The 26,114-nt window shown below is 35.7% G+C and overlaps 1 protein-coding gene across 3 annotated transcripts in view; it reads left to right on the top strand.

Moving 5' to 3' along the window:
- NAB1 (NGFI-A binding protein 1) overlaps positions 1-19,788 on the top strand; it is a 44,464-nt gene extending 24,676 nt beyond the window's left edge. For 2 of the 3 annotated variants that reach the window (XM_057744976.1, XM_057744977.1), the window contains 4 exons: positions 11,324-11,413; positions 13,035-13,197; positions 15,308-15,424; positions 17,367-19,788. In XM_057744976.1, the coding sequence (XP_057600959.1) occupies positions 11,324-11,413; positions 13,035-13,197; positions 15,308-15,424; positions 17,367-17,455 (459 nt within the window). In that variant the 3' untranslated portion in view covers positions 17,456-19,788. The remainder of the gene's footprint in view (positions 1-11,323; positions 11,414-13,034; positions 13,198-15,307; positions 15,425-17,366) is intronic. The other variant, XM_057744974.1, reaches the window with a different exon arrangement.
- The last annotated feature ends 6,326 nt before the right edge of the window (positions 19,789-26,114 follow it).

Below are 26,114 nucleotides of genomic sequence, written 5' to 3'. Positions count from 1 at the left end.
TACTCAGGAAGTTCTTAGAAGGAAACAACAATGATGAGCTTGATGTCCAGTCAGTTTATCAAAGGTTGATTTGTAAGTAGATGTTTCTTACAGATTTAAAACTCTTTAGTGGTTAAACTTCCTTTTATAATTTTATTTATATCATTCATCATCTTATCAAATAGACTGAGAGGAGCTAAGGTTTAATTTCTTTATATTAAATATCTGCGAGAAGTGACAGTTTAGTAGCTGCAAGTTATGGAGACTTTGCTGTAATTAAAAGCCTGTTTTGGGGGTTATGGTTGAGGCTCTCCTTCTCATTTTGGACCTGCGAGTGGTAAGATGAGTTGAGCAAGAAAAATGTGTTTTTCTCAGGGCTCTCAGAATTGGTTTCAGAATGACTGCTCCTTAATTTGGATTGAATACTTTTTTAAAGGCCAGTCTTCAGCTGAGCAGAAATTTGAAGTTAGGCAACTCCTTCCTTTTTATCTTGGGCCGGGGATGGAGGTCGGTACTCTTAGCCATTCATTATTTAATTTCAAGTTAAAAGAAAACAAGCTATGTTTAACTACCCTAAATTTCCATCATCAAATTATTCTTACTAAGCATCTGTTTGTATGTAATAATCTTTCACTTATACCAAAGCCAGAGTTAATCTTTTAAAAACATAAATCCCTTTTCTTTCTTAAATCTTTCCAGTGGCTTTCTACTGTGCCTAGAATAAAAATCTATACTTTTTCCTGAGGCATCTAAGACCCTGCATGATCTGACTCTGGCTTGCATCTCTGACCTCATCTGCTACCACATTTCCCCATTCTCACTGTGTCCCAGCTCCACTGACCGACTTTCTGTTCCTGGAACACATCAGACTCATTTGTGCCTCAGCACTCGCTGTTTGTTCCCCCTCTAGATGTTTCTCTAGGTCTTCACATGGCTTCAACTCATAGCTGAGAGTTTCCTCAGACTTTCCTGCTTCCCTTTCTAAAGAGGCACTGTTACCCCCAACATCACATTTAGGCTCTTTGTCCTGGCTTGTTTTGTTTGCTTTCATAGCACTTACCAGTTTCTGAAACTATATTATATATTTATTTTTAATTTATTATTGGTCTGCCCCATTAGATGCGATTAGAGCTTTTATCTGTCAATCCATTTTACTTAGTTTATAATAGTGCCTTGCATGTAATAGGACTTAATAAAATCTGTTAGATGAAATAATGAATGGCCATGGGTAAACGTCTTTGACTTCTGAAAGCTTTAGCCCTAAGCAGTGGTTCTTAAAGTGTTGTCCTGAATGAGCATCTTTTTAAAACTTGTGCTTTTATCTGTAATCTACCTCACTGTTAGCTCTGGAGTAATGTTTAAGATGGGTTAGCCTCAGCTGCCACTCAAAAAATTTATTGAAATGATCTAAGGCCATTGAAAGAGCTAACTAGTGAAATAGTTTTCTCCTGTTGCATCTCAAGATAATGAGTAAGAGAGGGTCCCTGTGGACTTAACTGTTAGTGACTCTACCACTGAAAGTGAAATCGGATCAATGAAGAAACTGCTAAAAGGCATGTGCCATTGGAGGATTTAGAGGAAAGAAGGTATAAAACCTACCCAGTGTCCAGGAAGGGTAGACAGCTACTAAGTTAGAAATGATGTCTGCCTCTCTTTCTCACCATTGGCCCTCTATGTCATCATGACTCAAGCTGTTCTCACATTTAAGCCCTGGTTTCCTTTCTGTCTAACTTCGGAGGTCACTAGTGAACACTGAAGTCTGAGATCATGAGTCTCACGGACTCTTGGAGCTATAGTGTTTTCTTGTTAGATTGTATTGATAAGTCTTTCTGACCCTCTCAATGGCCCTGATCGGAAATGTAAGCAGATTGTTTCTTGTATCTACTTACAGTGTTTTGAATTTCTTTTGGGGAGCTCACAATGTTAGGTTACAGCATTAGATGTGACCCTTCTAGTCCTTTATGTTCCGCTAGATATAATTGAATTATAGTTCTGTATGATTAGTTTATTATTTTAGTAGACTTCACAAAGCTATTTGAACAGTTGTGGATTTAGAATTAAGATAATCAGTGTTTCCTTTTTCTGTGAATAACAATTCTAACTCTTCCTAAATAACAAGTGACTAATCAACCCCAAGTGTCTGTAAATATTCTTATAGACACTAAACTCTTGATTTTGTTTACCAGAAATGAATAGGGACTTTAGCTTTGAATTTAGGCCAGCAGTTTACTTTTGTTGGTTTGTTTTAATTTTGTCTAGTTTTTGCTTAGTTTGTTAAAAAGCTTGTGTATTGCAGAGCATTAGTATCTGCAAAATGTGTGTATTACGCATGTGTGTATACCTACACATATATAGTATAATGTGTAATCCTTTGCAAAATATATAATATTGGCATAAATGCTGTGTAAATTCTCTTGTGGTGTATTCTTAAGTCAAATTTGAGATACTGGAGCTGTTCATTTGGTTCTGCTGATACTGAGGTAGTTAGTACTGGTCGTATAGGGTTACTACTCCCCTAAGAAGACTTTTCACCAAGCATTAGTGCTTTATTTATGTCTACCTTCTCTGTGGCTACTGGGGAGGGGGAGAATTTCTGGTATGAGAAGAGATTAGGGTTGGCTTTATTGAGGAGATACCATCCGAGCTGGGTTTTAAAAGAAGGGTAGGATTTCAGAAGGTAGGATGTGGGATGGAGGGGCGTTGCAGAGAAAGACTAGTATGGGCAAAGACACAGAGGTAAGAAAATACTCTGTGTGTTTAGAGAATAATGAGACCAGTTTGTCCAGAATATGTGGCTGACACAAGGGACGTCATAAGTAAAACTAGAAAAATTTTAGAATTCTTTGAACATACTGTTTGTCTTACTTCATTTGAGTATTTGTTTTGTGATTCTTAGGTTAACTTATTAATTCTCCATTAAGAAAAAGTAATTAAAAATAAGCTTAGCCCATTGTAAAGTAGTATAAGATTCCTATTCCTAGGCTCAAATTAATGTCCTTTTTTTCTCTTCCTTTTCATCTTTATTTTTCCAAAATCCTTAACAGCAACCAATAAGCATACATGCCAAGTTGCGAAGTTTTTTCAATCTTAAAAAGATCATTTTTAATATCTTTAAGGTCATAGAACAAGAAGAAATGTAATGTCCAGCAGATGAAATAGAAATAATTCAAAATAGACATGTAAAGGAAAGAGAAATATTTTCTTGTATGCTGTTTTCAGTGCATTGAGGATACACTAAAAAAAACTAGTGCTTTGTTCAAGCTCAGTAATTGTTTACTTACTGTTGAATGCTGTATTTTCCTGATCTGTTTGTGAAGGATTGGGTGGAATGAAATTTTAAAATCCTTGCCTGATTTTTCTCCTCTTATTATGTAATAGGTTGTTCCCCCACTAAGGATAGTTAGCTATTTCTTTGATCGTCATTGTTGTTTAATATCAGTATACATACTGTGAAGTACGCAGGATAATCTCTTGTCCAGGAATAGTGCTGCTTCCTACAGGGCATCTCAGACATTAAAAAACATAGAGATTTTGAACTTTATAATTCCTAGAATATATGAGATAGTCACAGAGGAAAAAGCCTGCTAACTTCAGGAGGCCTTATTAGGGGAGCCCATCGTTTGGAATGCAGCCTCTAGGGAAAGCCTCTTTAGCCCTATAATTAGTAAGTGAGGTTTGGGAATATTTCTCCTACTGAGGCTAGATGAATAGCTTGGCCACCTGGAATACAACCCTCTGTGTGAATCCACTTTCAGCTAAAATGCATGTGGATTATGTTTATTCTTTTCTTTTTCATCAGAGACCTCAAATCTAGCTCTGGGTCAGTTGTAGAAATAACTGTTTTATTGAATCTGTTACATGCCTGTCCCTGCTAGGCATTTGAAATTCATCATCACAGACCTTGTCTGCTCTATTTGGAGGCTTTATGATTTCCATTTACAGCCGAGGAGAGACTCAGAAAGGCACAGTAACCTGCCTGACTTTCCACATTGCAGTGGCAGAGCCAGGGCTTCAAATCTAGGTCTGACTTCTAAACTTCAAAGCAATGCCACTCTCCTGGGTGCTAGTGAGCATTCACAAAGCATCTTAGGTGTGAAAAACGCTATCTGGACTATACCTGTCCTGCTAGTATGGTAGGAAGGGCAAAGTGTGCACAAGACTGGTAGTCTTTGAGGAAGGGGGAAAGAATGGCAGTTATTTTCTAAGGCAAGGAAGTTTAACAGTTACACATTTTGAGTAGAAAATTTAACACTGTAAGTGACAAAATGTATTTAAATGTAAGATATCACCGTTTTTCCTACTCATTTTTTTTTACAGTGAAGAAAAACCGTGTGTTGGGAAGATTAACAAAGTAAATCAAGAAAAATTAGTTTGATTTATTTATGCTCTATGACAGAACATATTTTAAATGGCTTGACTACTAGTTAAAGGAGATGAAAAATCAAGAGCCAAAGTCCCTGGCTTTCTTGTCTTCCTCTCAGTTTTTTTAGACATTAGTTATAAGTGGATTCAGTTGATATCTTTTTTTTTCATCAAGAACATATCCTATGAACAAACCCTGTCATTGCCTCCAGTGTAATAAGTATTTTCTTAGAGGAGAGGAAGGACGTGTAAAACAACCAGTCTCAGCCCTGGCGATGGTAGCTGATTAAATAGACTGTACTGTGCATATCTTATCTTGTCTGTCAGTTTTCTCCATTCACTGAAATTGCTGGAGACTAGGCAAAGAGACGAGAGGTGACAGCGTTCTTGATCCTGTGTGGGCTGGGAGTGCAAAGCAATCAGAGATAACTGGATGAAAGAAATGAAGTTTGTTAATAGAGACCAGAAAGTCAGAGAATTGGGGCTTGAAAAAGAAAGACTTGGAGGAAACATCTGCTAGCAGTTCCAGTGGGGTGGGAGTGGGAGAGTGAGGAAGGGGGAGGGAGGAGGGTCAGAATATCCACCTACGCTGTTACTAAGCTTGTTGAAAAGAAAGCTGGTCTAATTTGACGTAGACTCTTCCCCTCTGGATCAGAAAAACAGAAGCATTACAATCTGCTATTCATATAGAAAGTGTGAGTAGAAAAAGGGAAAATGCACGTGTGAGGCTGAGAACATCTGTTGGAACAAGGTGTTTTAAAGATAGCTAAGCAGTGGTTTTAAAGCAACTTGCTAGTATTTGGTGGAAAGGATGAGGAGACCAATGTGATGAGAGTAATTAGGTCATGAATAGCATCCCACCCTATATCTTTTATTTTCTCAGTGCTCAGTCTCTCCAGTAAGGGAACACTGTGATTAATGGCAGCAGCCAAGAATATGACACGAGGATAAATTGTTCACGGCATGGTACAGCTGGTTCCTGGGGAAAAGGCTTCAGAGACTTACAAGAAAAGTCCTGTAGCAAACATAATGTGAAAGAGACCATTTTCTTGGGAATGTTCTCACTTTTATTTCTAAGTCATATATTTTGGGGTACGTTAAAACCTACCTTATATGTCATGAAGTGATAGCTACTCAGTCCAGTAGTTTTCCCACCCACGATGAACTGTCAAAGACTGAGAAAATCAGAATAAGTAATGTACCCAGTTGCAGAGAGAACACTGATCTGTGTTATTTATTGCTTATTGCATGCTTTTATTTCTCCTTATTAATGATGGAGCAGTGTCCATTTTCTAAAAACTTTCACATGTAGAGTTTGAAGTTCCTCCTTCTGGCTTTTCAGGATTCTTATGGTTAATAATTGGTGTTGCTATATGTTTGTATACGCGGTGTGTACTTTTTCAAGCTTTATTATTTGTATTACTTTATTTAATCCCCACAAATTGCCATTGGGCAGTTAAGCTATGTCTTAATTTCCATTCAAAAACTGGGAACAATGGAAATAATGAGGTTTCATTTCCTTGTTGAAGTATAACAAGATCACACTTGCCTGAGATCACACTTCCAGTCCCTAACGTGAGAAGATTAGATTACTCCTTTCTCCTTCTGCAAGCTCCTTCAAAGATAGTATTGAGATTCTGGAGCTCCTTAGGGGTTCTGGCCTGGGCTCACTCCACTCAGGGCCTGTTGATGAGCTGAAACTCTCCAGTCTGGTTCTCCAGCCCTGACCTTACCCCAGGTTCCAAAGTCAGCGCACCTGCCTATTGGAGGTCTCACCAGCAGCAGATGAGACTCAATATGTTCCCCAACGGAATTCATCAACTTTCTGCTGTCTCCTCAAACCTCCTGGTCTTAAGTTTCTGCTTCTAGTGAATGTTATCACCAAACTCCCAGTTGCCAAAGCCATATCTCAGGAATTCATGTATTTCTCTGTTGCATCTGCCATTGTCTGGGTCCAGGCCACTAGTCTCTGTCTTCACTATAGCCTTCTAACCACTATCCTTGACCCCCCTCCCCCAATACATTATCCCCATCGCTTTTTTTTAAAATTAATTTATTTATTGGCTGCATTGAGTCTTCATTGCTGCACACTGTCTTTCTCTAGCTGCCGTGAGCAGGGGCTACTCTTCATTGCGGTGTGCAGGCTTCTCATTGCAGTGGCTTCTCTTGTTGCAGAGCACGGGCTCTAGGCGTGGGCTTCAGTAGTTGGGGCACACGGGCTTAGTAGCTCTTCAGCATGTGGAATCTTCCCAGACCAGGGCCCAAACCTATATCCCCTTCATTGGCAGGCAGATTCTTAACTGCTGCGCCACTAGGGAACTCCTTCTTTTTTCAAATTAATTAATTAATTAATTGGCTGAATTGGGTCTTCGTTGCTGCGCACAGGCTTTCTCTAGTTGCAGAGAGCAGGGGCTACTCTTCATTGCAGTGCACGGGCTTCTCATTGCAGTGGCTTCTCTTATTGCAGAGCCCAGACTCTTGGGCTCAATAGTTGTGGCTCACAGACTCTAGAGCACAGGCTCAGTAGTTGTGGCTCACAGGCTTAATTGCTCTGCAGCATGTGGGATCTTCCTGGGGCAGGGATTGAACCCGTGTCCCCTGCATTGGCAGGCAGATTCTTATCCACTGTGCCACCAGGGAAGTTCCCCCCATCGCTTTCTGATTGGGTTTTTTAATGCAGATCTGATTAGTCTTTTCCCTAAGACCTTCAGTGACTTCTGTTTGCATTTAGGATAAAATCTACAATTCTTAACATGACTTACAAGGCCTCATAGAATTTGACCCTGGGTTTCTACCTTCTCAAACCACTCCCCCTTAGTGTATTCCCTATGTTACCTATTACATATTACTATACTTAATATTACTGTACTAAGTATTTTCCAGTTTCTCAAGGGTATCTTGTTCTTTTTGCCTCCAGGCCTTTATATAGAGCTGTTCTCTTTCCCTAGAGTTTTCTCTTTCTTGTCTCAGCCAAGACATCATGCCCTCTGGGAAGCCTTCCCTGACACAGAGACTCCCCTGTGCTCTGGATCTCTTTGTCCGTTTGCCTTTCTACAATATATTTGTCAAGAGGGCAGGAGTCATTGTATCCCCATCATTGAGTTGATAGAATCTATGAGGCAAACAAGATTGAATGAATAAACAAGTGTTTCTAAATTTTCGTTGTTTTTTTCACTAAAATAGTTCCCCACCAATATGGTCAATATTCTTTTGGTGGTTTTAGTGTTAAATGCCTAGCTCATTCTCTAAGATATCTATACTGTGTAAATATTTCTAAAATTTATCTTATTCCCCCTATATGATAGAGATATGGTAATTATCACTTCTGGCATGCTGTTTTTTTACTCTGATTAAATCTGGTGGCTTTTTGGGTTAGCTTAATAAATATCAGTAACAAACATTTGTTGGGTTAATTTCTTTATGCCAAGCACTGTGCTGAGTATTTTTTAAGAATTTTTTGCTTCTGTAAAATGGTTCTGAAGTTAGCTGGGTAATGTGGTTATCCCCATTTTTAAAAATTTTCTTAAACATTTTTTTTATTTATTTAAAAAATTATTTTATTTTTATGCAGTTTTTAAAGGTTGCTTTCCATTTACAGTTATTAGAAAATATTGGCTATATTCCTTTGTTTTGTAATACATCCTTGAGTCCGTCTTACACCTGATAGTTTGTACCTTTACTCCCCACCCCTATATTACACCCCCCCAACTGGTAACCACTAGTTTGTTCTCTATCTACGAGTCTGCTTCTTTTTTTGCTATATTCACTGGTTTGTTGTATTTTTTTAGATTCCACATATAAGTGATATCATACAGTCTTTCTCTGAGTTAATTCACTTAGCATAATGCCCTCCACGTCCATCTATGTTGCTTCAAATGGCAAAATTTCATTCTTTTTTTATGGCTGAGTAGTATTCCATTGTATGTATATACCACACCTTTTTTTTTTTTTTAATTTTATTTATTTATTTATTTATTATTTTTTGGGGGGTACACCAAGTTCAATCATCTGTTTTTATACACATATCCCCGTATTCCCTCCCTTCCTTGACTCCCCCACCCCGGAGTCCCCACCACCCTCCCCGCCCCAGTCCTCTAAGGCATCTTCCATCCTCAAGTTATACCACATCTTCTTTATCCATTCATCTGTTGATGGACACTTAGGTTGCTTCTATATCTTGGCAGTTATAAACAATGCTGCTATGAACATTGGGGTGCTTGTATCTTTTCAAAGTAGTGTTTTTGTTTCTTTAAGATATATAGGCAGGAATGGAATTGCTGGGTCATATGGTAGTTCTGTACTACAAAGCTATAGTAATCAAAATAGCCTGGTATTGGCACAAAAATAGACACATAGATAAATGGAATAGGATAGAGAGCCAAGAAAGAAACCCATACACCTATGGCCAATTAATCTACAAGAAAGGTGGCAAGACTATACAGTGGAGAAAAGACAGTCTCTTCAATAAGTGGTGCTGGGAAAACTGGACAACTACGTGTAAAAGAATGAAATTAGAACATTTTCTAACACCATATGCAACAGTAAGCCCAAAATGGATTAAAGACCTAAATGTAAGACTGGATACTATAAAACTCCTAGAGGAAAACATAGGCAGAACACTCCTTGACATAAATCACAGCAATGTTTTTTTGGATCTTTCTTCTAAAATAAAGGAAATAAAAGAAATGCCTCTATTTACTGTTGTGAGTTCCATAAAGGTGGCAACTCAAGGATTTTATGGTTTTGGCATAGGCTTTGATGTCAATGTCTGTAGCTGTAAAATGTGGGAGACCCAGGGTTGTTTGTATGAGAATTAAATGAGATGATGTAAGTAAAATACAGAACATAGTTAGGAACTGGTTCATTGTAGGTACCTGAAAAATGATAACTGGTCTTATTGATGTTTTCTAAGTCGTCTACTAGCTTACCTCATTGCACTTTAGGACTTAAATTAAAGAAGGGTTTGTTAAAGATAAAACTGGATTTTTAGGTCTAAATAAATTCTTAGGAGAGAAATGGAATGACTAAGAAAAGTGCACTTTTCATTTGGATTTAAAATATATACACTTGTATAAAATTCATTCTAGCCCAGTTAATGATTATATTCTACACATTCCTCTAATCTCAGGGTTCTTGGTCTTATAGGAGCCTAGAAAGGTGGCTATTTTTAATAATTTTAAAAGGCTGATTGTATATTGACCCACCCACCATGGAGCTACATAAGACTGTTTCAAGATGTTAAATTTATTTGCTCTTGGCTCTAATTATCTTATTTCACATCTTTGAATTTTATAAATGGGAAATTATTTCTTAGGAAAAGAATTTTGGTAGATGCAGTATTTGAAAACATGAGATTTGTAGTGGAGAAATTATTTTTTGAGACGACCCTGATGAGGAAAATCTTTGGACCAGTGTTTCCTATTTCAAATAAGATAAATATTTTATTATTGCAACTTTTTCTGCTCTGTTATATAACAACTCCAGTTTTTCATTATTCACCCTTTGCTACAAATATACAGCTTTATCAAACAAGGAATGTTTTGGAGGTTAATGACAATGTCTCTGAGGGTTCCTTGAGTAGTTTTCAGTAAAGTTAGTAAAACCATTCTATCATGATGTTTGTAGTTATAAATTTCATGTGGAGCACTAAACAGGCACACACACACACACACAAACTTGATAAAATTAGTAAATGGATTTGCATATATACATATGTATATATAGTATAAAACAGAAATAATTTAAGTCGAAGTGTTGTCCAGGAGTACAGTGCCCCAAGTACACTCTACTTAATATAAGAATATTCTTAGAATATACTTATGTTGAATATAAGAATGTACTATTTAATATAAGAACAGATATAAATAAGAATATATATAAGGATACATACTGATATACTTACTCAGTAGTTATTGTATGCTAAAGGCAATATCTTTTACTTTATCTCACAACAACCCTAATAGATAGGTTCCCTTATCCTTATTATTTATATGAGAAAAGTGAAGTTCAGAAAGGTTAAGTTGCTCATCCAGTGTCATGTAGCTAGTAAGTGGTGGTGGAATCGGAACATAAATGCAGATCTTTCTAATTCCAAAACCCCATCACTTGTCATGTGAAGTGGTAAAGGAGAAATTAAAGTCAGCATGGAAGAATTCTGCAGAAATTCAGGTTGGGAATTTACTTTGGATCTTTACCACATTACATATAACAAAATAAATTCCAGATGTGTTAGAGTTAAATTTAAAAAACGAAACAATGAAATAAAGCTTTAGAAAATTGGAGGGTAGATTTGAGTACTTCTCAAATCTCTAAAGGAGAATGTCTTTTTGAACTGTATAGTAATAGAAATCACAAAGTAAAATATAAGTATATACAACTACAGTGTATAAAATGTTCTTTAAAAATTTATTATCAAAACACAAGTATAAATTGGCAAAAATTAAGACACCACCACCCAGTACTGGCAAGGAAAACTGTCGTGTATTGCTTATGATAACAAAGCAGTAAAAGGTAAAGGCCCTTGAGTAACATGTTAAGGACATAAAAATCTTCATCCTTTGCACTAATTCTACCTCTGAGAATCTATTGTATTAGATCATGTAAACTATGGAAAATGCTATTTGCACGAAAATATTTTTGCAGTATTTTTCATAAAAGCAAAACTCATATGAAGGTAGTGATGAGTCAAACCCCCAGATGAAATGTTCTGTTATCATTATCATCAATGATCATAAAATCTGGGTTCCAGTGTAAAACACTGTGGGTGTATAAACTTCTAAATCTTTCTCATTTATGTTTTTACTGAGGTTACAACTGTAGAAATAAGGTAAATTGTACCTTGAAAGACTAAAGTATTGTACATTAAAATCTTAATCATGATTATTCAGGTAATAGAGTTAAGGTGGATTTCTTTGCTTTATTTCCTGAGTTTTTGATAATATGGTTATTTTAAAGTAAAAAGGACACATTCTTTGATCCACAGGATGGGTTTCCAGATTTCCAGGACTCGGTGCAGACACTCTTCCAGCAGGCTAAAGCTAAGAGTGAGGAACTCGCTGCTCTTAGTTCACAGGTAATGTCAACCACCAGTTAATATTTCATAACAGCATCTGTAGATTACAAAATAAATGGCTGCTTCTACTAGCTTCAGTTTTAAATTCAGTTTCATCCAAAGACTGAATTTATTTCTGGTTGTTTTTACACTGTCATCTGATCCACAGCTGTGTCAACAAGATAGCAGTGTCCACTAGGTTTGGTTTGCTTTGTGAGCAGAACCTGATATCTGCTACTTACTTATTCTTTGAAGTTTTGTAGGAAGTAAGACAGATTCTCTACTTAAGAAAACTCAAAAGAAGCAACTTGATACCAGGAAAACAACCATGTTGACTATGTGTATAATACAACTCTGAGGTAAAATAGATCTAGTTCTCAATAAAATATTAATAGTCAACATTGTAGCTATTGTTGAATCATTTCATGTATAATGAAAAATTAATAAATTAAGATGTAGCTTCAGGTGCTTTTGCTGCTGAGTTATTTAATTGTGTACACAGAAATTAACATTTTCAAAAGTCGTTTTTGCCTTTTAGAAAATACTGTGTTTTATTCTCACTGATCTTCTCACTAGTGACCACTTTTGTTCAGATTTAGTAGTGCCAAGTTTTGTGTTTTCATGTTAAGAGGATGAAAAATACATTTCCCCCTCAGAAATCTTTTTGAAATTTTATTAATTAGTAACAAATTTAAATGAATTGAAGTTATGGTTCCTTTTGATGTGGTTTATTTGATTGAGAAAAATAATATAAGCTTTTATCCTATTCTATGAGTTAATATATTTCACCTATTGATTTTTACTACTGTGAATCAGGATTGTTTGTAACTAATTTTATATAGCAGATGCCTTGTATTACTCTTCTATATAGCATGGCAGAGATTCATATCTGTGCATTTTGACTATTACCTCCTTGGCAAAATACCACAAATACACTGCTTTAAATATCACACATAGGTAATAATTTAGAGCAGTGCCTAGAGAAGGGACTTACAGAACACATGCAGAGATAAATTTACATGTCAGCGAACTAATTCTGTATTTTAAAATGTCTTTTTATGATTGGTTGGAAAATACTGCAATTTCATTCCATGACGAAGGTGAAGATCCTCGTTGGCACTGATATTTTTCTGCATAATTTGCATTGTTTAATTTTAGTGGGAGGTGTGTTTGTCTTGTTCTTCTAGACAGCTGTTTTACACCTTTTCTCCCCCAAATATACTGTCATCATATCAGAGTTTGTGTAGTGCCAAATCCTGAAATAAAAATGCCAAGATTTCGCCCTGTGTGTTAGAAGCAGTTTATAGCAGATGTTGGCGATGAGGTTCCTTTTTAAAAAAATCTTTAAAAGGACTCAGTACCTTGGGAAACAAAGCTAAGGTTATTTTGCTTTTGAGCTAGAATGGAATTCTCTTTATAGGATTGAGCAGAAAGATTTTTTCCTTTCATAGAAAATCCAACATTCTGTGTTTTAACATGATGATATAGACATCAGTCATATTTATGGAACGTGTTTACCACATGAAGTGTGAACTAATTTTAATGAATACTAAATATATTTGCTGGAGTCTGAAATTGGCATCTTTAAACCATTAAAAAATCTAGCATGTTTTAGTTACTTTATTTTCTCTTTACTTACTAGCAGCCTGAAAAGGTGATGGCAAAGCAGATGGAGTTCCTTTGCACCCAAGCTGGCTATGACAGACTGCAGCGTGCTGAGAGAAGACTGTCTGCAGGACTTTACAGGCAGAGCTCAGAAGAGCACAGCCCTAATGGCTTGACTTCTGATAATGCTGATGGACAAGGTACATCTTTAGAGTGACCCAAACCTTTAGAGCCAGCTATTCTGTGCACTTCAAAGAGAAATAAAAAATTGCTGATTTTTAAAACTTGATATTTTATGGAGATTATTTTATAGGTTCTCTGTCAAAATTAATTTTTAAATTGTCCCTTTTTCTAAAAAGGAAAGAATTCTTGCAGCAAATTTAATTTTTTTTAAATAAATAAATTTATTTATTTATTTATTTATTTTATTGGCTGTGTTGGGTCTTTTTTGCTGTGCGTGGGCTTTCTTTTTAGTTGCGGTGAGTGGGGGCTGCTCTTCGTTGTGGTGCGCAGGCTCCTCATTGTCGTGGCTTCTCTTGTTGCGGAGCACTGGCTCTAGGCGCGTGGGCTTCAGTAGTTGCAGCACATGAGCTCAGTTGTGGTTCACGGGCGCTAAACTCAGGCTCGGTAGTTGTGGCTCATGGGCTTAGCTGCTCCGCGGCATGTGGGATCTTCCTGGAGCAGGGATCGAACCCGTGTCCCCTGCATTGGCAGGCAGATTCTCAACCACTGCGCCACCTAGGAAGCCCACAGCAAATTTAATTTGTAGAGTTGTTTTTTTTTAACATTTTTATCCCTAAAGAGTAGCTGGCATATGTGATTGATGTGTATTTTGTAGAGGGTGGGTGGGAATGGGAAAGGTAAACAGTACAGGTCAGTTTTCCTAAAGAAGTGGATTCCGTGGGAGATGTTTATCATTTTTTAAAAGGTAAAACTTTGTATTTTTTTAGATTTCATGAACAGATCTGTCTGAAATTTATAGCATTTGGTTCCTAAGAACGTTGTGACTGCTTCTAAAGTACTATGGCAGAGTGCAGATTTGAAGAGACGGTATAAGACTGGAGAGACTTGTAGAAATTTTGTCTTCTTTCAGGCTTCACATTGGCCTGTAGCCCCTATGAAAATATTTTGTGTGGTATATGCTTTGGAAATTGTTCTCTTAAACTCTTAGGTGTAGAAAGCTTTGATTCATGAGTATTTTTGTCATTTTAAAAATTATTTCATTTTTTCTGTATCCACACGTGAAGAAAATCCCAAGTCGTTGTCATTCACCATTCAACAAATTTTTTTTTAGTATCTCCTATGTCCCAGGCACAGTTCTAGGCGCTGAAAATGCAGTAGTGAATAAGAAAAAGTCCCTGCTCCCTTGGAGCTTGCACTTGAGTGGAGGGAGATGTGTAGCATATAGGTATAGAAATAAATCCCCTAGTTTCCAATAGTGATAATGTTTGAAGAAAAACAATTTTGTAGGAGCTTCTTTTTTATGTATTATTGTTATACTTTTTCAGAGAGTGGTTTCTATAGTCAAATAAGATTTCTTTCTAAGTAAGAATACCTTTTTAACCAGCATTCTTCAACTGTAGAGTAAAATATTACACGTCAGCAGATCAGAGTACTGGTGAAGAACTTTCTTCCTTTTTAAAATATGACAGAAACTTTTTAGTGGAGGTCTTATTTAACTTCTCCAGTCATCCTTGACAGTGAAGACTGGAGTTAAGAAGCAAAGGCATTATTAAAAGGTTTGATGACTAATTTGTGACACCAGGATAATCCAGTGTAGGGCAGTAATTTGCTAAGTATGATGGATTTAGGTTTATGATAGAAAGTATGATATGGCATATGATTTTTTACCATATCTGTGCTAATTATATTTTTTCGTGGATTTGCCATAGGTTTTGTTTTTGTTGTTCTAATAATAGGCGATTGGCCTGTAGCCATCTCTGTCTCTGCAGTATTTGTTATTATGTGGTTAATGACCTGCCTTGGTAAGAAAATGCCCTGCAGAGGTGATGCATTTTCTGCCAAAGTTGGAGTGCATACTGGAAATCTCAGTCTTTTGTTTAGTTTGTGATTAGCTCTTCACAATGTCCTGGCACAATGGTAAATCTTGAGACCAGCACAAATTGCCATTTTCCTCCTAAATTATTATTTTAAATATTTCTCCAACTATTATTTAAATTCTTCAGTGCCTGTTGACTTTCCAGACTTATTTCCTAAGGAGTGTTCAGGCAATTGGTGAAAACTTAGTTTTAAGAAAAACCATGTTGTGTTTTTAATTTATTCACGTTGCTTTTTTTTTCTTTCCATTAGGAGAAAGACCTTTGAATCTCCGAATGCCTAATTTACAGAACAGACAACCCCATCATTTTGTGGCGGATGGGGAGCTGAGTAGACATTACTCCAGTGAGGCAAAGTCCCACTCATCAGGTGAGAAAGTGGGATGTGATTAGAGGGGTGATACTTGAAGAAAATGTCTTTCAATTCTAATCTCCTAACTTCCACTGTCCCCCTCCTTAAAAAAGGGTAATTACTAATACTGTTACTCGTCAGTTTTCTCCCCTTGGAAATAATAGATTGCTGTATTAATAGCTAGTCTTTTTGAAAACATGATATTCTAAAGAATTGAACAAGGGGAAGAGCTCTTGAAGGTTGAGATTATTTTGACTAGCTATTCCATGAATGGTGACTTTATACAGAATTCTAAACCAGATAATAAATGGCTGGTTTCAGGTGTGTAATTCCCTTTTCCAGCCTTTCATAATATGAAATTGATGGATTATATGTTTGCTGTCATGCTAAGAAAACCTTGTGTACCACAGTCTAAACTTTTCATGCAGCTACCTTTGGGGGATGATATTTATAATTCAGAAGTAAACTGAATTCCGTAAAAGGATAAGCTGTTCCTTATTATAATCTGGTGTTTTCATGTTTTTATCCAAGGAAAATGAGTTAAAGTATTAGAGACCTACACCATTTGAAAGAATCCAGTGTCATTCAATCTTTGGGTTAAAGTAACTTTAGTAGTTACTTGAAGTCAATTGTTTCATCTGTAAAATAGTAATAATTTCTGCCTCACAGAACAGTTATGAGGATTAAACAAGATAGCCTATATGAATTGCCTGGCTGATAGGAATTCAGTAAATGGTAGCTACTATTTTTATTCCTCTTCTTATGCTGAATTTTGTATATAGAGGGAAATTCATAAAGTGAACTGCCTAACTTCAGATAAGCTATTAATGTTGGTTACTTTTCTAGAATCCTTTTTAAAGTGTGTGTGTGTGTGTGTACTTGTGTACCTCCCAGTATTAATATTTCGTGTAAGTATTACTTTTTAGTGTCATTCTGTAGTGTCTGTTTGAGGTTGAAATAATTATTCATTTAACTCCAAGGAATGAGTCCTTTTGAAAACAGAACCTTCATTCTTTTGTCCCTGTTTCCCCCACCTTAAGGTTTTATGGGTAGATAAACTTTTAAAATAGTTCCACATTTAAACACAGATGTTTTTCTGCCTCGTGTCTTCATTGATAGTAAATATTTTAGCCAGTAACTTTGTTGTATATATGACCAGTTATATTTTATATATTTTATTTGTCACTTTGGACCAAGCATTAAATAAAAAACAGTAGGTTCCTTGAGCCCACGTGCCTAGAGCCTGTGCCCTGCAACAAGAGAAGCCACTACAATGAGAAGCCCATGCACTGCAATCAACCCAATGCAGTCAAAAATAAATAAATTAATTTTTTAAAAAAACTCAAAAAACAAAACCTCCAGATTTTTCTTTCATTCAACAGTTGGTGGAGTTAAAATTATGAAATTAATATTCTAAAATATAAAAATATCAAATTGTACACTTTAAATTATATGCAGTTTATTGTATGTCAATTATATCTCAATGAAAGTCCTTAAAAAAAAAGAACAGGAAAAAAAAAACAGTAGGTTCCATATGCTGTGTGCTTTGCATGCATTTTATGATTTAAGTCTCATATCACCCTGTATAGATACTATCCCCATTTTATAGGTGAAGACACTAAGGCTTAAAGAGGTAACTTGCCCAGAGATTGCATACAGCTAATAATTGGCAGAAATGGAATATAAATCCAGAATCTAAACTCTAAACCTCAACTCTATAAACATAAAAATTTTATATGGAATTGCAGAGTCATGAATAGTTGATACTGCTTGCTTTGGAGTTTGAGGGTTTGGTTTTGGTTGATTTGTTTTATTTTTGATTTTTTTTTTATTGGAGTATAATTGCTTTACAGTGTTTCATTAGTTTCTGTTTCGGTGTTTGTTTTATAAGTTTGGGTTTGTTTTTTTGTGACCATTGATTTAAAGTATCAATACATTTTGTGTTTCTATTTTTATACAGAGAGCCTTGGGATTTTGAAAGACTACCCTCACTCAGCTTTTACTTTAGAAAGGAAAGTCATCAAAACAGAGCCTGAAGATTCAAGATAGCTGTGATTCTCCCACAATTCTCTGGAAATGGCATCAGATTTAAGGATAATGCTCCATCACAGAAACAAGCCTTAATAACCAATGTTGCCTCATTCAGCACAAACAGATTTCATAGCCAAAGCGTAAGGACTGATACAGTAGCCTGTGGAAACCAGGAAGACAAAACTACAGCCACAAAAGAGAAAATGAATAGAATGTTGCAATCTATAACAGAAATACTGATCCACATTCCTGTGTAAGTCGTTTTCTGTGGAAAGGCTTACAAATTAATATTGTAAGCATTCATTATTTAAGAATGTACAATGTTTTTGTGTAATTTATAGAAGTAAAATCTAGATGTTGAGACCTGTTTGGGCCAATAGGTGTGGATACAGTTTATTTTACTTGAAATTTCATTGTCTGCTTTAAGTGTGTTTTGCGTAAATATTATTGTATGTCAGAGTTTAGAATCTTTGCAGTCATAAAAAAGAAAGTTTAAGTGATGTAGTTATTGGCATGGTTGCAATGACTTTGGAAAAATGGAAAGCAAATACTCAATTTAAGCCAAGGAAAATGTTGTAGATTTAATATCTGATAAAACCAATTTTGTTTAATAGGAAGTGTGTCATTTTTTAGTAGTCAAATGTCATTTTTACTGGCTTAATTAGGCACATAGTTAATAAATACTGGAGTAAAGTCAGAAAGATGAGCAATAGAGCAGAAAAATCTCTTACCTAGTTGACCAGGTTGCATTCTATGATAGCTGCTTAAGGTATAACAAAAATAGGAAGCTATTAGTTGGACAGAGAACTTGAAACAAGTGGACTGATGTGTAAAAGCCTTGACTTAAAATTATTATTTCATAATGTGCTATATAGATTAAGACATAGTAAGTTAACCCTAAATGTGATAAGGATGGTGACTTAACAAAGGCTATAATATATAGTAAAGTACTGTTTTATATCCAGAAATTCTTACTCTACGTACCAGCGTCAGAGAAGCTAGATGGCTCTCCCTGGGAAATGTCTTCCCGTGCACACCATCACAAGTGTGGACAGGCAGGGCATCCACATTTGCAGGCATATTGCTGTGGAGGTTTAGTTGACACTTACATTCATTATTTATTTTACAGTTTCATTTTTGTGTACTTTTCAGATTTATGAATGCAATTTTTTTCTTAAAACTCATTTTAACTTGAAAATCTGTTTTAATTCTCCCTATTTAATTAATGGGTTGTATGCATATATTTGAGGGTGTGCTTAAATGTTAATAACATACTTGCATACTTATCAGAATTTCACATTGGAATCCATAGTGAAAAACAAATACTGCTTCTACCAACTTGCATTTTTTCTGTTGGTTTAAGAGGAGAAGATGTTTGACAGCTTTACCTACTTCCTCCAGATTCATCTAAACCCAGATATTGCTGAGAAGAGTGTATTGACTTGGAATATGTGTGGTTATTTTGTTGTTTCTGGTTCTGCTCTAGGTCATAACTATGTAAAAAATATTAAGTTATAATCTGTTATACTAAAATTCATTAGGCAAATGTTAGGTGAAATGTCTGCACTGTAGTCTCTGATCACTGTCACATATATAATTCCTTTTTCATTTTGATCTGTAGAATAGCTTTACAGTAGAAACACCAGTAAACAACTTTTATACTATTAAAAGGCTTTTTTCCCCTTCCTAAATGTTTTAATTGTACCATAGTGTCTTTCCCACTGAAGAAGCTTTTTATGGATCTTGCAGCTTTGTTGCTAGCTTGAGGTTGATTATTGTGGTTGTGTTGTTAACTGTTTGTAGAAATAGTATGAATACGATTTACATAGATTGTTCAGTTTTTAATATTAGCCATAGAACTGGTTAGTATCTCAGTAGTTTCATGAAACGTTTCCTGTATTCTAATCTATTTTGAGAAATTTTGTGGGTTTTTTTTTTAAATTGTGTCTTATGGTTCAAGTTTGTAGATTTTAATAAGCAACAATTTTTAAAGATGTGGTGATCTTCCAACTAATATTTATCTGTCTTTCATGACCGCACAAACTGCATCTTTAAATCCATAAATAAGTTTCATTAAGTATCATACTTTTCTGGTCTTTCATGCATAGTGATAAGGGGGAAGCACAAGAAAAATTTCAGTAGAATACAGTTTTTATTTTGTAAACACTAATGTATTAAACTTGCTATACATTGAAGCAAATAATATATATTTTTATTTGAATTGTATATATGAACTGGATGTTATAACTAGTTGATTTTTTTCATTGTGTTAGAGGTATTTTCACTGAACAAGGTCAATTGGTTACCTCAGTATTACAGCCAATATAGTCCAAGGGACCATTTCTCCCCAAGTCTGTGTTGTACTTTATTATGTGAAGTCTGCGTTTCTGTGACTATTAAAGCTGATGGTGAGGTGGGACGAGTGCACTTGCTTCCTGTGGCAATAAAGACTTTCTGTGCCTCACACATCTATGTTGATAGAGCTTTCTGCATAGCACTCCTCACAGTAGTATTGGCCTACTTGTCTCCCCTCTCTCATTTGGTCTCAGCTTGAGTGTTAGGGGCCAGAGGCTTATGTCTTAAGACTAAATATTATTGTCAGCTACCTTCACTTCTATAAAATTATTTGGCAGACAGGTACTCAGTTTACTCTGGTCTGTCAGAAAATTTGGTTTATATTGTTCTCACTTACGAGAAAGTTACAAAGGCATTTTGAAAACTGCCCACCATATCTAACCAACTAAATTAATAATTAAAGGGGGAACATTAGGATTTAATATTTATGATATACTAATATTTGCAAAGTGTTAATGTGATTTGGTCTCAGTATTAAGGGCTAATTATATGTAATTGAACTTATCTGTGGTAGAGAATTAGCAAAAGCTTTGCAACAAAATTGTAATTGATGAGGTTGGTAAATTAATAAAGAGCTTCAGTGCTGGGCCAGGTGCTCAGGTGAGGGTGGAGGCCACAGAAGAAATATAAGACATGATCTTTGTCCTTTGGGAACGCAATACTTAGTTGAATGGGAACTATTACCATTCAGATAAAATCCAAATTTCAGTGTGTTACAGAGGGATTAATAAGGAACTGACATTTAACTGCCTTCTGTGGTCAGTAGGCGTTATGGTACTAGATACTTCACCAGTGAAAGAAAGCACATTTAGTGAGTGAGACTTGAGATCAGCAAGGACTGGAATAGTTAGCAGAAGGAGGTGGGTTGTGCTGATAAAGCCATAATGGTAGTGCATTTCACTTTGAAGTCACATTTTAAAAAATTATTAAGCCGAATGGTTCAAAATAATGCTTGTCATGGATAATCATTCTTTTGACAGTCCCGTTGAACCTGTCAAAAGGCAGGAGGGAAGAAAGTGCGTTTTCCTGTCCTTAATTAGTAAAACCACTTGGGTAAAAGCTTTAGGATTTGGTGATTATGAACACCTAGTGTACCTTTATAATTATAGATGATGGTAAGACTTGAAACCTAAATAAGCATGCAGGGAATTTCCTAGCATATGTTCTGCTCACTTGGCTACTCAAATGTTTAAGTATTAATGACACAATACCCATTTTACTTGTGACTTCACTTCATACTGCACCGAGTCTTCAAAAGAAAATCAACCAAGACATTAACCTAATGAAACTAGGAGGTCTATCTCTTATAGGAAATGAATTCAGTTAGTAAATAGCTGAAGTTAGAATTGAGCAAACATTTTGTGTTTGTAACAGCTTGAAGCATAAGACCAAATATGGTAGCTGCTATTTAACTAAAAACCACCTTATGGTCCAGCTGTGTGCATGGGTGGTGTTTCAGGGAATCCAGGCTTATTTATTTGTTATTATCTGTGGGTGTTCTCATAAATGAGATCTCAAGTGTGGGCCTCCGAAGTTAATAAAAGAACGATCCAATGTCCAGAAATTTGTTTTTGTTATAAATATGTTTAATCTCAAAAAACCTTACTATTGACTGTTTCCTTAGTGACTCTCTAAGATGATTCTTACATAGAAGTGATCAAAAGCTAAATGCTGGCGTTTTTCTTACTTTTTGGGTATGCAGCAGTTAAAGCTTTAAAATCTTTTCTCTGGCCTTTGTTTCTACTGACCTATGAACATTTTTTTTTTTTTAAGGAAAAACCCACCTCTATGGTGTTTTAAATTTTTTGTGCAGAAAAAGCTACTCAGATATTTATTTTGTAAGTTCACAGTCAACTGATTGAAGTTAGAATCCAAGAACTTACTGTGTTTAAGTTTTTAAGTTCAACTTATAAAAAAATCTTTTTCTATCCATAAGTTTATTTTTTTTAATTTTTGTTGGAATATAGTTGCTTTACAGTGTTGTGTTAGTTTCTACTGTACAGCAAAGTGAATCAGCTATATGTATACATATATCCCCTCTTTTTTGGATTTCCTTCCCACTTAGGTCACCACAGAGCATTGAGCTGAGTTCCCTGTGCTCTACAGTAGGTTCTCATTAGTTATCTATTTTATACATAGTATCATAGCAATTTTAAGGGAACTATGAATAATGGTTGGTTCCATTTACAGAATTGATTAAGATCCTTTATATTTTATTTCATATTTTCCTGTCTTCTGAGGGCCACAGCGTTTTGAAGTATTAAAACAATATCCTATTGAATTCTGGGTCTCCTGGTTTGTGTCTGTTTGGTCACAGTTTCCAAGGTTATTCTTCTGACAGCTAAATAATCTAGCTCCAGGTATTGCTCTCAACAAGGTGAAAGGTCTAGTCTTTACCAGTTCATCTTCAATTAAAGGAAATTTTTTATGACATTTTTGTAGCAATTGCATAAAACTCTCAAGGAACATCAGAAATGAATCACAAAAAAATGCTGATCTTAGTTTTATTTCAGCATCCATATCAAATGTTTAGTTATGATCCTTTTTCTCTTGCCTCTATTTTTTTATTTATTATACAAATTGCTGTCCTAATTTTCCAGTGTAACTTTTCAAAAGAATTGACTTCTTCATAGTCTCAGAAATAGAGTTAATTGAATGCTGCTATCAAACATAATATTGCAAAATGCAGGTTAAGTACATGTAACACTGGTTTAAGATGGTAGCGCCAAACAAGTGTTAAAATTACCCCAAGAATTTTTCTCATCAGCCTATTAAAAGTGACAAATTTTGTGAATTTCCTGGTAGTCCAAACAGTTTGGTAATCAACCCAGGCTAGTTTTGCTGTGGGTGAGCACCAGTGACGGTATAAGTTAGACTGTGCTTCATATTTACACATTCTGAAACCTTATGAGTCATCTTTGCATTAAAAGTTTGCACCTCATAAATTTATGCTTAAAGTGCCATGTTCAACACCCCCACACAATCCTAAGCAAGTAAGGCCATTCTCTTGTAACTTGTCACAGACACCCTCTGCTGACAGGTCACTTAGGCTCAAGTATGTAGGAAGATATTTAAGTAGCGCACACGTAGGTGGAATCTTACCGGTACTGGCTCAGCAGAGGCATTTTATAATTTTCTGAGACTACCTACCATCCTCAGCTGTGAACTGTTAAACCAAACATCTGTGGTCTAGCCCCATACCCTGCTATTTAGTATCCTTCCCAGAAGACAAAGTGATCTTTTTGACAGCATGTTTTCATACTGTAGGTCCTCCAGAGTCTCATCATTTTAGTTATAGTTCCAAAAAAAAGTACAGGTCTCGGACAACATAATGTAAGGATGTTTTCCATCAATAATTAAAATGGGCTAGGTCATCTTTTTTCTTTCTGAGTTCAGCCAGTTATTTTATGATCAGAACATGCCCATACATTGATTGAGTGAATTTCATCTGCATGCGTCAGCTAATTCTCAAATTGGAGCATGTCTTTCTGAGTTTTATTGATGAGAAGACAGCTTGTGTAAAATGAGATAGACATATCACAGATATAACCAGATACTTAACTCCAGTTCTTAGAGTATTAAAAAGCAATATCCACTTGTTAAAAAAGTTAATATTGAAGGTGAAATAAATTTTAGGTTACCTAACTTATTCAGAGAAGAAAAAAATATGTTGTAATATTTAAAAGTGAGACGAGATAAAGATCTAATGTCCCAAGATTTTAACTATTATGTATATAATAGTTTATAGGGAAAATAAGTCATTTGTATGCTCCTTTATTAAAAAGACAACTACTTCTGCTTTGCAGAGGAAATGATCTAAAACTGAGGCTTATACTTTTAATCTAGTGACAGTTGTAATAGTGCCATGTATCAAAGTTACCATTTTCTAGCACTGGGCTAACTGCTGTACATGTACTCCTCTCTGTAACTCCAAGAGGTAATTATTATCACCCTCATTTTACACATGAAGAAATGGAGGTCTCCAGATTAGGTAATTATTACACCCCTAGGAAATAGTTACTTGGGCCAGTCCACTTGTTTGATGCCAGTCCATGTGTACCCTATCCTGTCCAATTTCCTTTCAACCAAGTGGCCTGTACTGTATCAATGTTTAACACAATAAACACTTTAAAATACGGATACAGCTTAACTATACACACATATAGAAACTAATGGGCCAAAACACGGAAACAGCGTAAATGTCCATTAACAGAGCAATGGATAAAGAAGATGTGTATATATATATACAATAGAATATCACTCAGCCTTAAAAAAGAATGAACTAATGCCGTCTGCAGCAATGTGGATGGACCTAGAGATTATCGTGCTAAGTGAAGCAAGTCAGAAAGACAAATACCATATGTTGTCACTTATATGTGGAATCTAAAATATGACACAAATGAACATACCTATGAAACAGAAACAAGCCCACAGATATACAGAACAGACTTGTGCTTGCCAAGGCAGAGGGGAGGTGGGGGAGGGAAGGATTGGGAGTCTGGGATTAGCAGATACAATCTAGTATGTACAGGATGGATAAACAACAAGGTCCTACTATGTAGCACAGTGAACTATATTCAATATCCTGTAATAATCCATAATGGAAATGAATATGGAAAAGAATATATAAATGTATAACTGAATCACTTTGCTGTACTGCAGAAATTAACACACTGTAAATCAACTATGCTTCAATAAAAAAATTTTTTTTAAAAACTAGAAAAAATTATCCATAGTTATCTTAAAAATACTGGTGAATTCTCAGATGTAACAGTAATGTTAGTAAATTTTTTTTTTTTAAGCTATTGGGCTATATGTATATGAGTACTGATCCACTGGCTAGTTGTTAGTGGTGTGTAGATAGATTCCAGCAAAATCTTCCTAAAGAAAGTAAGTGTCAAGCCATTCTGAAGGCAGCAGAGAAGTGAAGGGGCATTACACTGCTTTAGGGCTAGCACATATGAAAGGCCCAGGTCGGGGAGCAGAAAAGTGACATTCCGGTACCACTGGGAAATGCAATGGACTGGAGCAGAGAATTTAAATAAAAATTATTAGAGATGAAACATTTAGAAAGAATTGCCCACTAAATGGAGTCTTTAAAACTCTTAAAGTTTACATTTAATTTGGGAAGCAATTAGGAGTTTTTGAGGAGGGGAGTGAAACAGTCCAAAGATGTTTGAAACAGGACAAAGTAATATAAATCAGATCCTTAATATAAGGTATTCCAAGGAGCCTCCAAAAAGCTTGATTCTGGCTCTGACATGTGAAAGGAGTGACTAGGATGCTGTTGCAATGTCCAGCCTTCAGGTGGTCAAACTAAACTCAAGCAGTGAGAACAAGGAGGAAGGGGAATAACAGTTAAGGCTGTCCAATCATTCAATAATTCGTTAATTCAGCAAACATTTGTTAAGCCACCTGTTTAAAAACATCCAGGCCCAATGTTAGGAACTTGGGATACAAAGATCATAAGACATCATCCCTGCCCTTGAGAGATACTCACTGTTTAGCAGAGGAAGATGGTGATTGTTGATGACGAATTGGCAGGACTTGATAACAGACTAAAATAAATGTCTGGCTCATGAGAAGGGAACACATTGGTCAACTGGATGAAAATTATCCATGCTTGTGACCCTGAGAAAAAAGAAGGAATAGTAGCACGACTTTACAAAGGAATTTAGGAAGGAAAGTGAGTTTTGGTGTTCAATAATATTTTGTTTCAAACAGGTTGAATTTGGAGGTTGTTGGTGTATGCGAGAGCACTGCCCTGCAGGCAGCAAGAAATATCACACCAGTGATAATGATGGTCTAAGCTGGAGTTGAGGATTTTTGAGAATTTGAAGTCATTTTCCCAGAGAGACTCCACCAAGATCAAAGTTAGTTATAAACTGATAATCCACGAATAAACCTAAAAGAACCCCCTGATTAAAGGTTTAGGTGTGTTTTGTATGTAGTTTAGAGGGAAGAAGGAAAGGAGGGATTCAGTGAAGGAAACAAATTAGCTAAATTTCAAACCATGTTTCATTTCATTTGCCTCTCCAAATTTCATCCACAAATTATTTTTACAAAGGGAAAAAGCTAATTTTACAATTGTGAGATCTAGTTTATTATCCTTTCCTGAACTGAGTGGGAAAATTCTAGAAATAGCACCTTTATTTAAAGCTTGCCAGGCTATCTATCATTACAGTTCTGACCTAATTAATCCTTTCCACAAACCAGCAAATTTGGCATTATTTTTCTCATTTTATGAAAGAAAAACTGCACAGGGAGGTTTAGTAGCTCATTGATACTTTGAGAAGGAATTAGTTTACAGGTGACAATTGTT

This window comes from Hippopotamus amphibius, chromosome 8 (genome assembly GCF_030028045.1).
Source record: "Hippopotamus amphibius kiboko isolate mHipAmp2 chromosome 8, mHipAmp2.hap2, whole genome shotgun sequence".
Lineage (NCBI taxonomy): Eukaryota > Metazoa > Chordata > Mammalia > Artiodactyla > Hippopotamidae > Hippopotamus > Hippopotamus amphibius.
The sequence above is the reverse complement of the archived record's forward strand: the minus strand, read 5'-3'. Positions and strand labels throughout refer to the sequence as shown.